The sequence below is a fragment of the Nothobranchius furzeri genome, chromosome 17 (assembly GCF_043380555.1).
Source record: "Nothobranchius furzeri strain GRZ-AD chromosome 17, NfurGRZ-RIMD1, whole genome shotgun sequence".
In the NCBI taxonomy this organism is placed as follows: Eukaryota; Metazoa; Chordata; class Actinopteri; order Cyprinodontiformes; family Nothobranchiidae; genus Nothobranchius; species Nothobranchius furzeri.
In genome coordinates this window covers 33,996,798-34,011,016 of record NC_091757.1, presented here as the reverse complement: position 1 = coordinate 34,011,016, position 14,219 = coordinate 33,996,798, and the positions used below count along the sequence as shown (strand labels likewise).

Below are 14,219 nucleotides of genomic sequence, written 5' to 3'. Positions count from 1 at the left end.
GTAAAATTTCATATGCTTGAGTCACATCTCCGAGATTGCCTTCTCTGATGCTGCTGCTGTGTTTATCAGGATCCTGGGATTGGACCTGGTGGTGCGAGATGAAGCAGGGAACATGCTGGATCCCGACCGGACCAGTACAGTCACTCTGTTTCGGGCGCACGAGACAGCTTCTCGCAGTGTTGATGACAGGATACAAGAAGAAAAGGCATGATTCTCATGTGTTGAAGCTAATTATTTAAAAAAAAATTTTATGTTTTGGTTGCAAGATAAATTTCTTCTTTACCTCAGTTTGTTTCCTTTTGTCTTGCAGACGCGGCTTCAAAACCTAGAAATGAGGCGTCAGACCCTCTTCAGCTCTGTGCATACATACAGCCTCCTCATGAACCTGAAAAACTTTGTGTGCAACATTGGAGAAGATGCTGAGCTGCTCATGTCTCTGTATGACCCTGAGCAGTCAGAGTTTATCAGGTCTGTAAACAGAAAAATATATCCTAATAGAAGCAGTTGCCCTGCGTAAGGTATTTACTATACATCTGTTTAATTAACACTTAACTGTTCTAAAACTTTGTGCTACAACCCAGAGGTCGCACTATACATTTTTGTTGTTTTTCATTTTGACCAAAAGGATAAAAAAAAACTACTGTTATTGGAGATGTGTATTTGTGAAATTTTGGCGATACGATGCATATCACGATACAGGGGAGATGATACGATATATATTGCGATACATTCAGGCAGACAATATTAGCGATTATTTTTTGACTGAATTTATTGTAGAAAAGTTCGTTAAACAGTCCAAACTGATACTTAACATGTTTAAAATGAGGTATCTGAACCATATTAGAGGGATTTACATTTCAGTGGTGGAAAAAAACAGTGCACACTGCTGCCAACTAGGGTTGTGGTAACCGGTGTAGCGGTAAACCCCGGTAAAAAAGTTGACAATAATAATAACCATCTTGTTTAAAAAAAAAACTATACTATCTCGGTGGATTACCGTGGCTGCGGTGTAGGCGCGGTGACCCTTACCAGCCACCGTATCATCTGCTGAAGTTGCCGGCGGCACATGCGCACTTTGTTGTTTACAACCAAAACTTTCTTGAAGCTAAAGCTGAAATAATGGCCAAAGGAGGAGATGACAGCGCACAGGACATTTATTATCCCTCCAAGAAAACAAAGTCGGAAGTACGGGCATTTTTGGGATATTTGAAGAATGCCGAGGGACAATTGATAGAAGACGGCTATCCTGTTTGCAGCACGTGCAGAAAAAGTGTCTGTGAAAGGCAGCAACGCTTCAAATCTCATGACACATCTGCGTGACCATCACCCACAACTCTACAGTCAACGCAAGGCAAGTTAACGTTAGCGTTTTAGCAAAAATGCGTGATCCGAGGATTTGGGTTGAGGGAGAATGCAACGAGTCGCTATATAAAGCAGCTGCAGCGCCGCTACCTGCATATAAACCGTGTCGCGGACACCCCCATGTTGAAATGACGCTATGCATTACGGGGCTCCCAGGGGCAGATAAGAGTTGGTCTCTCTCCGAGAATAATTATGAATTTAACAATTATTACTGCCTGATGACATTTTCCCAGATCTGCAAAGCTCACTGGAAGGACACAAACCGAGGACAATATTTTCCTGATATAGGGTTTATTACTCAAGTAAGGGTAAAAAAAAGTATCTGATTAGAAGGTTACTTGAGTACTGAGTATCATCTGATCTAATATGTTTAAAATGATGACACCAAACAGACAAAAAATAAGAAGTTATGGGCAAATATTGGTATTTTAAAGACTAAAGGGGAAAAATATAAACAAATAAACAACATAATTACAAAATAACACATTTTAGGCAAAATTTAGACACAAACTGAGGACAATATTTTCCTGATATACAGGGTTTATTTAGTTGTCTGAAAATGTAACACGTTTAAAAAATACCGCGATTTTACCAAAAACCGTGATAATTTTGGTCACAATAACCGTGAGGTAAAATTTTCACACCGTGACAACCCTACTGCCAACTAGCAGTTGGCGTTTGAATTGCACCAAAAGAAAAGAAAATACACAAATGTTTGCATGTAAATCCTTCAAAAAGTTCGATACACTGCTTTTGAATATGGATATAATATCGCAGTGAAAAAAAATCACGATATATTGCCATATTGATATTTTCTTACGCCCCTAATCATTATTTTTTCCCCATCACCTTCATTTTTAAAATAAATATTCATCATTTTATTTTCTTTCATTTTTAATCCATATTTTGTCCAAACAAGCTGACCAGAGTGCCCCAGCATCAAATTAACTTTACAATTCAATAATTTAATCTAAAGTAGGACCATTTCACCTGCTGTGCCCCGAACGATAAGTCTCACACACATTCCTTCTGCTCTGTGTAAACCTAAGTTGTGCACCTGTTTGTGCATAATCAAACGCTCTAGGGGGCTTGCTGAAGAGGCTGTAGTCATGAGGTTCTGGACTTTTGCCTCAGACAGACTCGTGTTGTTCTGGATGAATTTGTCCCACTTCAGATGGGAATAACAAGCTCTACTTCTGCCATGGTTTTAAAAATCGGGGAACATTTCTCCAAATTAAATTACCTGAAGTCTACAAGACTCTCTGAAAGACGGGTTTCCAGAGCTGGAAATCACTCGCCTCAATGGGAGGAAATCTTCCTACAAGCGCTGTTGTGGTTCTGCTGGAATGGTCTGTGAGCCAAGCTCAAAGATGCAGTCTGAGCTCCTGTCCACAGCATTTCAGCGTGCTTCCACTTGCACAGGTGCATTCAACAGTGAAATGCATTGAGAATGATGTCAAAGTGTGAGATGATGCTCTGATGGGAATCTGTTCACAATTGATTTAGTTAATGTGACCCCTGCTAGAACCTCACATAAAAAGCCAGTTATATAAACCTCTACTTATAAAGAACTGGCCATGTGATTATTAGTTTATAAGAACTCGAGGTTTTGCATTAGTGCTTTAAACTGCAAAACAAAATTAGCTTTAAAAGCACAGCCCCCACCCCCACCCCCACCCCCGTCCACGTTCTCCTGATATGGGAATGCGAATTGCCACAGCGCAAAACATTAGGCGCCGTTTTCCCAGGTCCAAAACTTTTGTGTTTTTTCTGCAAATTCAAATGGTGTTTTACTTTTTGGAACCCTGGTAGTTTGTCCTAAAGTACAAGTGGTAGCAGCCAGCTGTTTCTCCTTCTCTGATGTTACTGAGTGGAGAAGCTTTCATACCAGTGGTTTTCTGTTGCTAAATGCGCAAAACCGCACTTAACGGTTTTGCGAGTGTACAGCAGGTAAAGATCTCTCCACACTGAGCACCTACCTGCTCCAGAAAACTACTAAGTGTGGTTTTTGGTCAGCAAAGGGCTGCAGAGTGGTGTCAGATAGGAAACTGGTCAAGTTTCTAACTTAACAATCCCCGAGATCAATGTTAAAGCTCACTGCAGCAATGCTTGTGATTTGATTTTCAGTAGTGTGTCAGCCCTAATCGCAATATACAATCACACCAGGCTCATTTTTACACTGATTCTCTGAAAGGAACAAAAATGATGCAGCATTTACTTGATTTACCCCAGCTTTTATATTTCTCTTGATGTCTGTCTCCTGTTTGAACAGTGAGAACTTCCTGGTGCGTTGGGACAGTATGGGAATGCCTAAGGAAATTGAAAAACTCAACAACCTGCCAGCCTTGTTCACGGTAACAGGATCCTGATTTGCTAAATTGTACTCATTCTGTTCTAGCTTTCACAAGCACTGCGTGTAATCTCTTATTATGAAGAAAATTGCCTCTTATTTACTAAAATTTTCACTGAATGTTTCCCTTTCATGGCACATCACTGAATGGATTTTCCGTCATTATGCCATTTGTTTTAAAAATCAGCCATCTCCCAAACAACTCAAAAACAATTAGTGATTTTTTCCTGTGGCAGATATTTTGTTTTTATAACCAAACACAGAATAAAAAAACATAATTGTGATGTTTTTTGACACTCGCAGCTGCTTTTATCCTAATATTTGCTGTCTGCACTGCATCTGTTGCCTTGTGAATGATAATAAACTGCTGATGACAGAAAAAGGTCACTGCCTTTTGTGTCTAATGTCTCATGTCATTTCAACTAATCTTTGTTTTCTATATCCAGGACTTGAGCAGCAGTGACTTGATGAGGCAGCGGCTTTACCTGGTGTGTCAGATCATCCGAGTGGGTAGCATGGAGCTGAAAGAGGGCAAGAAACAAACCTTTGGGTTGAGGAGACCTTTTGGTGTGGCTGGTGAGCAGCTTCTCTGATGTCCCAACATTTATGTAGCAAAATACAAACTAATTCCAACAAAAGCCCTTCTGTGGTGGCACCATTCATTTTGTTCAGGTGCTAAAATGAAGGATCCATGTGTCAAACAAACTAGGAACACCTGCTTCCCGACCCAGAAAATTTCCTCTGTCTTCCTTGGCAGAAGGAGTTTGTGGAAATTGATTAAGAAGCAGTCGTTTTGATTTTGGCAGATTTGTGGGGAAAATGAAAAATGGTTTCCCCTAGTGCCAATACACTAAAACCAGAGTCTGAAACAATACTGAAGTCACATTATTCTTAGCCAGGAGAAACACACACACGCACAGACATGCACACTCATTCTGGCAAAAGAACAATGTGGAGTTTATTAGCTGGAGATCAAGAACCTTCAGTCTGTGAAAATATGCTGGTTGTTGCAGCAGTTGAGTCTTGCCTAAGTTCCTTTAGTAAAAGTTAGAAAATCTCATTTCTAGAGAGATTTAGAATTTTGAGCCAGTAAAAAGAAGAAAATCCTAATTTTCTTTTAGAATTTGGAAATCAGAGCTGTCTTAATTCCACTGTATTCATTATTGCAGCTATGGACATCACAGATATCGCCCACGGCAAAATCGATGATGAGGACAAACAGCATTTCATTCCCTTTCATCAGTGAGTCTTTTGATGCTCTGATACTTCAGCTCATAACAGACTTGATTGTACTTTTTATGCCACCCAAAGTGAGAATGACTCAAGTCTGACTTAAGCTTTGTCCACATGAAAATGCAGTTTTCTCCAAATAGTCTTTTATTTTTCAATTCTATAAATGTTCACACAAAAATACAGAAAACTTCTAAAATTATTTTTCAGGGCTGAGCGATATCGACCAAAACTTTTTAATATATTTTAGCTGAAGTCAGGTATGCGATATACAACTTGAAAATTTTCATCCACTGAAGTACCGTAAATCCTCTAATACAGGCCCGGGCCTGTATTTGACTCAAGCTCATCAAGATCCAGGCCTTTATTGGAAGGAGGGCCAGTATTAGAGGCAGGCCTCTATTTCTATTTGAGCAAAATGAACTAATGGTTTGCTGGAGTTTTTGACAATTAAAATTGCGCCCACATTTTCAAAGTTAAACACATTTCTTTTAACAACGGTAGTTTCTGCTTCAACCCTCTCCCCCCTCCCCCTGCACAGCAGCCGCAAACTCACTGATGCGCCTGCAGCCTCTCGGAGTTCCTGCTGCTCTAAACATTAAAATAATTATTTCATTTTCTGTTCCTCACTTCTAATTACCTTCAATGGTGTCTGTTTGTTGCAACCACCAGGTACAAAAACTAACTTGTTTATATTTGACTGTTTTTCTGTCCTGCCTGTTTATTATCTTTCTGCATCTCCTCTCAATCCTAAAGAAAAGCTGCTGCCTGGGTTCATATATATTCACCTTATGAGTTACCTTTGAACTGCAGTTCTAAAAGATCTACCGACCGCAAAAACAGCGGAGCGCTTGCTGTTTGGCGGCCATATCAGTGATCAGTGCGTCGGAGAACAAGGTGATGCCCGCAGCGCCCCGCTCCACAGCATGCAGCGAAACGCATCAGGCGCAAATAAAAGACAGAAAACATTAAAGGAAATGAACTGACATGAACGATCGCGTGTTAAATTAGTTTTTGAGGTGGTGACACCTGATTGTTACTGTGGCCGTGCTCAGGAGGCAGATCTACCGACGGCGAAAACAGCTGAGCGCTCCCTGCTTGCCGGCCGCATCAGTGATCTGTGCGTCGGAGGACAAGTTGATGCGCCCCGCTCCACAGCAGCGATACACATCAGGCGCAAATAAAAGACAGAAAACATTAAAGGAAATGAACCGACATGAACGATCGCGTGTCAGTACCTACGGGAGCGTGGTTTCACAGACGCGGAAGTGATAGCGTCGGTGAAACGCCGGCTGCTCTAGGAAACCCCCGAGCGTTCGAGCGTCAACGAAGTGACACGGAAATGCCGGGCTTTCCAGAAGTAAGTAAGATAACCTACTATGAGCTGATAGTTCGTTGGATTGATCGGTAGGTTGGAAACTCTGATCGTGAATCTGAAGAAACGATGACTGAGCTGTAAAGGCGACTTCCGTTTATAGCCGCGGTTTGTGACGTAGGTGCGACGTGGAGGGAATCCCCGCGAGGGGCATGCTGGGAGTCCCTACTTCGCGGATTTTCACCTATCGCGGCCAGGTCTGGAACGCATCTACCGCGATAAACGAGGGATTACTGTAGTTCATACACCCCCTACTGCTGCTCTCCAGAGTGTTCTGCAGCATAATCAGCACGTTCTCTTTGAACTTGATAGTGTAATGACCTGGCTGGGGTTGTAAGCCAGGTGCATTCTGGGTATTGTGTTATATGTGTTTCCTATCGTTCTGCTAGTTCCTATGTGCTGATTTGCGTGTTGTGCGAGTGTTATGTAAGCCACAGGGAAGGTGATGTGTGTTCTGTGGAGCGGGTTGAATTAGCATGGTTAACTGACACCGTGACTCTGTGTGGTAGGAGCGTGATAGAGGATCGTGTCTGAAGCGTTACAAAGCTTGAAGAAAAAGCCTAATAAAGGTCTGCGCGAACCCCTACTGCCTCCTGCTGGTTGATTTGGGGACTATAACCCTGCCGCTGGGACTCTCGTACTTGCTTGTTACCACATTCCATCCGGCCACAATAAGAGACCGGCCATTATTTACCTCCGCTGACTCCGACACCGGCCAAAATTGGAGACCCGGCCTTTAATTGAACAGGGTGTCCGCGGGGTTTTAAAAAGTATTAAAAAGTGATAAATAAAAATAGTCAAATTTAAGGCCATTAAAAGTGTTAAATTTGGTCTCAGAGGTATTTTTTCCAAATTAGGTATTATTTTTTTCAGACTATCAGATGTCGTATTCTGAACATCGACATAGAACTATATTCCGAATGAAATGTTTTGAACGATTATAAAAACAAAACAAGCCGATTATTTGCTCCTCCCACTTGCGCTGCCTTGAGTTGCAAATGAAGCGCTCCTCCCAGTGTTGCCAAGTTAACTTAGCTACTTTGACGCTATTTCTAACAGCTTCTCAGACCCGCTTCTTGACTTTTTAAATCTTAAAAGTACCTGGCGAACACCTCAGAAACATCTCTGGTAACCCTTAGCTTCTTTCTGGATAACTGTCGTCAACATTTCTTGCAGGTTAGCTAAACACTCCGCCTGCACTCCGGACCGTTCTTCAGGACATTATAGGAAAGGGAATGATGTAGTGATGTGTCAGTTGCTAAAGACAGCTCTCGGAGCCGACTCCCTGTTGGATTAACCAGAGTGAGTGACACACACACAACGCACCTGCGGACTCCTGAGCCGCTAAAAACGGCTAAATGTGCGCGTGCGGCGTGCTAAACACGTGCAGCTTGCTCCTGATTGCTGTGAGACCGGGTTGGGGGTGGGGGTGCAGCTGTGGTTGGGGCAATTATTACATTAACGGATGGACTTGTAAATAAATAGTTTATAAATAAGGTAGAAATAAGTTCCTCACGCTGATAAATAATAACTAATCTCTCTGAGGACACGGTGCTAGTGCACTCTCCTACAGCACCTGTACATGACTAAATAAATGCTACGCAACATTTAGTGAACATCAATTTGCATGTATTTGTTATAAATGCCACTGTATAATTCTTGCTGTCAGTATTTGCAAGATGTTGGTATTTGGGTCTGTACTGGTTAGACTTAAATGAGTTAAACCAAGGTCTATAGCCCTTGGGTCATAAACTATGAGCTATAAGTATATTGGTCTTTTTATACTGGAAATCAGGAGTTATTTTAGTGATCATCTTGTTTCTTGTTTATTTTTGCCCTGATTGTTCCCTGAGCAGTTTTATGACTGAATAAAAAAAAAATCTACATAAATTGAAAAATCGTCTTAAATAATCGAGATCTCAATTTCAGTCAAAATAATCATGATTATTGTTTTTGCCATAATCGAGCAGCCCTACTTTAGCATATCCGGTCACATAATGATGACGTCATATTCAGTGGTCGTTGTGCATCATTTCAGGCCTCGTGGTCAACTGTCTGAACCGCTGAACAGAAGTGCCTGGCTTATTTTCTAAGTAAAATAAATACGTGCAATACGTTGTCAACATCAGTGAGTCTCTAAGTATTCTTTTTGTATGTTATATATGTTAAAATATGTGTAAATAGGTCGCTGATTAACACTTGCAATTTAGTGTTGTGATGGTTTTAAAAAAAATTCTGAAGGTAGTAAAAAAAAGTATTAAAAAGTAGTAAATTTTACTTAAGGATTGCTGTATATACCCTGTTGAATACCGGCCTGTATTAGAGGATTTACGGTATTTACACTTTTTATTTTGAATATATTTCTAATCTTTAACAATAAAATATGTTTGATTATTTAAATCCCATATTTAGCAACTAGGGGTGGGTCATAACAGTGATATACAAATTTTTTCTTGCTTGTAGGGCTTGGCAATATAGAAAATACTCCTAACACGATATACATTGTCATATCAGTCATTATTACTATATATATATAAAAATATATATATTTATATATTAGGGTTGTCACGGTGTTAAAATTTAACCTCACAGTTATTGTGACCAAAATTAGCACGGTTTTCGGTATTAACGCGGTATTTTTTTAAAGTGTTACATTTTCAGACAACTAAATAAACCCTGTATATGAGTTAAATTTTGTCCTCAGTTTGTGTCTAAATTTTGCCTAAAATTTGTTATTTAGTAATTATGTTTATTTGTTTACATTTTTCCCTTTTAGTCTTTAAAATACCAATATTTGCCCATAACTTCTTATTTTTTGTCTGTTTAATGTCATCATTTTAAAAATATTAGATCAGATGATACTCAGTACTCAAGTCGCCTTCTAATCAGATACTTTTTTTTACCCTTACTTGAGTAATAAACCCTATATCAGGAAAATATCGTCCTCGGTTTGTGTCCTTCCAGTGAGCTTTGCAGATGTGGGAAAATGTCATCAGGCAGTAATCATTGTTAAATTCATAATGATTCTCGGAGAGAGACCAACTCTTATCTGCCCCTGGGAGCCCCATAATGCATAGCGTCATTTCAACATGGGGGTGTCCACGACACGGTTTATATGCAGGTAGTGGCGCTGCGGCTGCTTCATATAGCGACTCGTTGCATTCTCCCTCAACCCAAATCCTCGGATCACGCATTTTAGCTAAAACGCTAAAGCTAACTTGCCTTGCGTTGACTGTAGAGTTGTGGGTGATGGTCACTTAGATGTGTCATGAGATTTGAAGCGTTGCTGCCTTTCACAAACACTTTTTCTGCATGTGCTGCAAACAGGATAGTCGTCTTCTATCAACTGTCCCTCGGCATTCTTCAAATATCAAAAAAAAAAAGCCCGTATTTCCCACTTTGTCTTCTTTGAGGGATAAAAAAATGTCCTCCTGAGTGCTGCCGTCTCCTCCTTTGACCATTATTTCAGCTTTAGCTTCAAGACTACATACCCTTGTGGAGACCTCCGTTGCAGATCCTGAATGCCAGGTTCTCGAACCCCCTTTTGGTACCAAAGCCGGTGAAATAGCGTACGGTATGACAGACTAGTCTTGGAATGTTTCCAGGTAAGCGGCAGTTGGTTGACAGCGTCAGCGGGACTCTGAAGGGTCAGTGAGTTCAGCTTTTACTCTGAAGGAGCGTTGTGTCAGGAGGAGCTTGCAACAGGTTTTATTATCCAGCTTGTCGAGGTTCTTTATGGTTAAAACGTTACGAGTGGCTGGCTCGCAACTCTAGAACATTTGAACTGAGTTAAGGGTGACGTGGGAGTTAGTTTTATAATTCAGATGTTTTGATTATGGTCGAATCAAAATTGGACACAAATATAAACACTGCACATATCATGCCACGCATCAGAAAGGAAAGCTCTGATCGGAGAGACAAAGAAATGTGTCATGTGATTTAACATTACGTGTGATCAGTCTAGTGTGTAGTTTAAAAGTTATATTACTTATTAAAATACTATCATAGGATTATAATATCAAGTAATTAATATTCTCATTTCACAGATTGATTTAACATTGAGCTTTACATGATTATTTGGACTAACACAGGTATTTGGCCATTATTTAATACAAAAGAGTTCTGATCTTTCTTTTGAGCTGTAGGGGGAGGCAAATAGCTAGTTAAAACAGTTTAGATGCAAAGACATCAAAAGGCCTTGAGCATATATATATGAAGAAGATCAGTTCTTCCTCAGGAGAAAGGAAAACAGTCCCTTCATGATGCTACAGACCCCCCTTTTCAAGGGCACGGTGGTCCAATCAGAGACCACCTGGCATTGAACAACTAGAGTCCTGAAGGACCCCCTCGAGATATCAATGTATAATATCCCAGGCAGAGTTTAATTTCCCTTAAAAGCACACAATTCATCAGCCGATCATTAATATATCCACGTGGAGGGAATAATTTGAAGCAGAAGTAGTAGCACTTTGTATATCCATGGGTAGAATAATTCCAAAGTATTTTGATCTTTGTAATTGCACTTAGCGTAATCCAAAGTGGCAGGAAAACGAGCAGCAACAGGTCAGATCCCAGCGAGCGAAGCATCCCAGCAGCCAAAACCGGAACCCACAGACGCCCAGGTCCAACGAGCCGGAACACCAAGCAGCAGTAGAATCCAAAGACAAATCATAGGCCAACCCCAGGAATCGAGGATCATCGATGAAACTCAGCAGAGGAGAGAAAGCACAACACAGGGCACTTCAATGTAGACACAACAAGATGGCGCCTGATGCAAATCAATAAAGAAAAAGAAACCTGTCAATATGTGTACCTGTATGTACTATGTGAAGCAAATTATGTGAACAGAGTTCAAGTGAAGAAATGAATGCAATACACTACGTGTACTGGAAAAAGTGGTGTAAAAAGAATAAAGTAACAAAACCCAGTACTATATGTATGGGAGAAATAGAATCACACTACTAAGCAAAAATTTTATCGAAATAACGGCAAAAAATGGTTGTAGCCCATTACTGGTAAATTAACAATGTCAATCATAAAGTTTCAAAACTTAATCAACTGTAAGTAAAATAATATAAAAAGATAGACAAATGAGTGTCAAAGAACACTAAAAATGTAAATCAGTGAAGTTAGTAATCAACCTATATGTGAATGTACCCATAAGGAATTAAGATTAGTGAAAATAAAAACAAATTTGGATAACAGCAATATGTGGAATAAACCCTTTTACTGTTAACTTACTGATTACCTGACTTCAGGAACCCACAGCATGACCATCTCAAATCGCCCAAGTCTGCACGTCATGCATAAACAGGAAAGACAACCATGCACACACACAAACATAGACAAACTTGTGTAACTCGAAATAGAGAACTATGGAACCGACGAGTCTGGGCAATAGAAATCACTCCACTTTCGAAGTTCTAACTGAAGGCGCAGGAGGTGCAAGTGGAGGAACAGGACCGGTCGGCACAGGCGGTGCGAGGGCCCGAGATAGGTGGCTCCCGACGCTGCGGACCGAGTCCCCTAGAAAGGTCAACCATGCGGAGAAGTGACGGAACAGGAAAAATGACAAACCCCACGACAGGCAGAGGTTTAGGCATGCAGTGAATATCACGACAGAATCAGCGGAGGACCAGGAGTAAGACACTGGTTGAAACCTGAGACCGGGATCTGCCGACAACTCATGCAGCACCCTGTTCACCACACCAACCTGAACCATGGTCGGACCATTGAATGTAACATGCTCCACTGTAGCTGGAGAAAGAGAAAAGGAGATGTTATCATAAAAAGGAGAAAACTCCACTTTAGACGTATGCTCACCAGGATCCAAGTAATATAGAGAGGCCTCACCCACATGGACCGTAGTACTACGTGGAACTGTCACCCAAAGAGTTTGAGAAGGAAGCACAACACGTGTGGACACACCATGACGCTCATAGAAAACATCAGCATCACGGGCAGGGGTATTAACTAACCAACGGTCACCAGCAACAACAGCAGTAGTTTGAACAACATGCGCCCAATGGGGTCACAGTCATAGGGCATTTTGAATCACCTGACAACTCATCAATGCCACACACACCAGTGGCATCGCCATGCAGAAAAGGTGTACCTGGACACAAGATGTGTAGGCCACATGTGAGAGAACACACGCGCAGGTCTGGGACTAACCAGTCACTTTCAGTGAAACCATTATGAATGGCTTATTTTGAAAAAAAAAAAAATCTTAATTTTTGGCCTGCTAATGTTAGAATTAATGCATTAGTACTAAGCTCTTAATAAGAGCTTAATAATGACTAGCGCAGACTTAGCAGTCCACCAATATGCATATTAATGGCCAGCTAATTAATGGTTAATTTGTGTTCCCTAAAGTGTTACCAAAAAGAAATAAGAAAACAGTATTTTTCCGTCAGTGAAAATTTAAGCAGCTTTCAAAGAAAAAAATCAAAACAATAAAATAGACATTGTCTATGCTCAGAAAGAAACTACGTTTAAATTATTTGACTCTAGTGTGTTGCTGTAGCAATCTATTGTGCTGGGATTGATTAGTTTAAAATGCGTGTGTGTGTTTGGTCTTGACATTCTCTTGGTTGTGAAGCACGTCATGTAGAGAAGATGTGAAATGTATGTGGCGTGCACGGTGCTTAAAGTAAATCTCTTCAAATTTGCTCTCATCTGGGATTATAAAGTTTTACTTCTAGCTGTAGAACGCTTCTACCAGCGGGTGGAGCTGGTTCAGGAGCTCAAAAAGATCTGTGTTGTTCCCTTGCAGCGCCGGCCCAGCTACAGCGTTAATGAGCCAAACTGCCCTTATTTTCAGCATCATTTTCCGTGTCTTCTGTCCTTTTTTCCAGTTTGGGACGTTCATTTTTTTCTATTTTTACCAGTCATGTCCTACCTGTTACCTGCAGAAAGAGGCTGGAGCTACACAAGCAATATCTGCCTGGCTATAACTGAGCTGAGTGGCTTTATTCTTTATATCGAGGTGCTATTGACTCGTTCTCACGTCCAAAGAGGAAAATTTATTTAAAAAAATATGTATATTGCTATTGTTCACGATGTGAAAAAATCCACTACGCAGCTGATGATGGTCACATGAGTCATGTAGCACAGGTATTAAGGTTGAAAAGGCAGTATTCACCCATATACGCAAATAGTGAAAGATACACTGTAGTTTCTGAGTCATTTTGGCTGTTGCAGCCAAAATATACTGGATACCTGTTACCTGGTTACATGGGGTGTTCAGCTTGCAAAGTGAGATGGAGAAGCAGCAAGCTAGCAGGAGCCAGGCGCACCTGCTAACTCTAGAAGTCCGTTTGTCATCATATATTTATATCGATGTGAAATTTACTGGGTCATCTTGTGTCTAGTTAGAAAATATCTTGAGATTTTTAAAATCTCAAGATATTATCCAGTTCTACATTCCTCTCATAAAACCACCAAAGAGTGTGTTTATGGCCCAGAGAACGTCTGTGCTATTGGAGTCAGACCATTAAATCTACAGTAAGAAAATCAACCTGAGACCGATATAGTCAAAATCTCTACTGTTGGCTAAATTTGTAATATTTCTACTGTGTACTCTTAATGCCCCCCACTACCATTGCTGTAGCCATATTGCCAGGCCTGTGTGTGGTGCGGTAATGCTGCCATGGCTCATAGGTTAAGTTATTAAAAGGCTAAATACAACATCATTGTTTTCTAAAGATTCTGTTTTGGCTGTCTGCACAAAAACACAATGATAGGGTCTGAGAAATGTGAAACTCAACTTGTTTTTAAAAATTATCTTCTTGGGACTCCTTAAGTGTGCTGACATGAAAAAACAAAAACTTTGACATTCTCTCAAAATGCCTTTCCCGTGTGGACGATACCTTAAGTCAGACAGGACCTTCTCTGTTTATC

General features: G+C 40.6%; 1 protein-coding gene across 3 annotated transcripts in view; it reads left to right on the top strand.

Annotated features, from left to right (window-relative positions):
- Positions 1–14,219, top strand: part of dock5 (dedicator of cytokinesis 5) — an 83,971-nt gene that overhangs the window by 31,713 nt on the left and 38,039 nt on the right. For all 3 annotated transcript variants that reach the window (XM_070546521.1, XM_070546520.1, XM_054731312.2), the window contains exons 7-11: positions 70–205; positions 311–468; positions 3,635–3,716; positions 4,159–4,288; positions 4,882–4,954. In XM_070546521.1, coding sequence (XP_070402622.1) covers positions 70–205; positions 311–468; positions 3,635–3,716; positions 4,159–4,288; positions 4,882–4,954 — 579 coding nt within the window. The remainder of the gene's footprint in view (positions 1–69; positions 206–310; positions 469–3,634; positions 3,717–4,158; positions 4,289–4,881; positions 4,955–14,219) is intronic.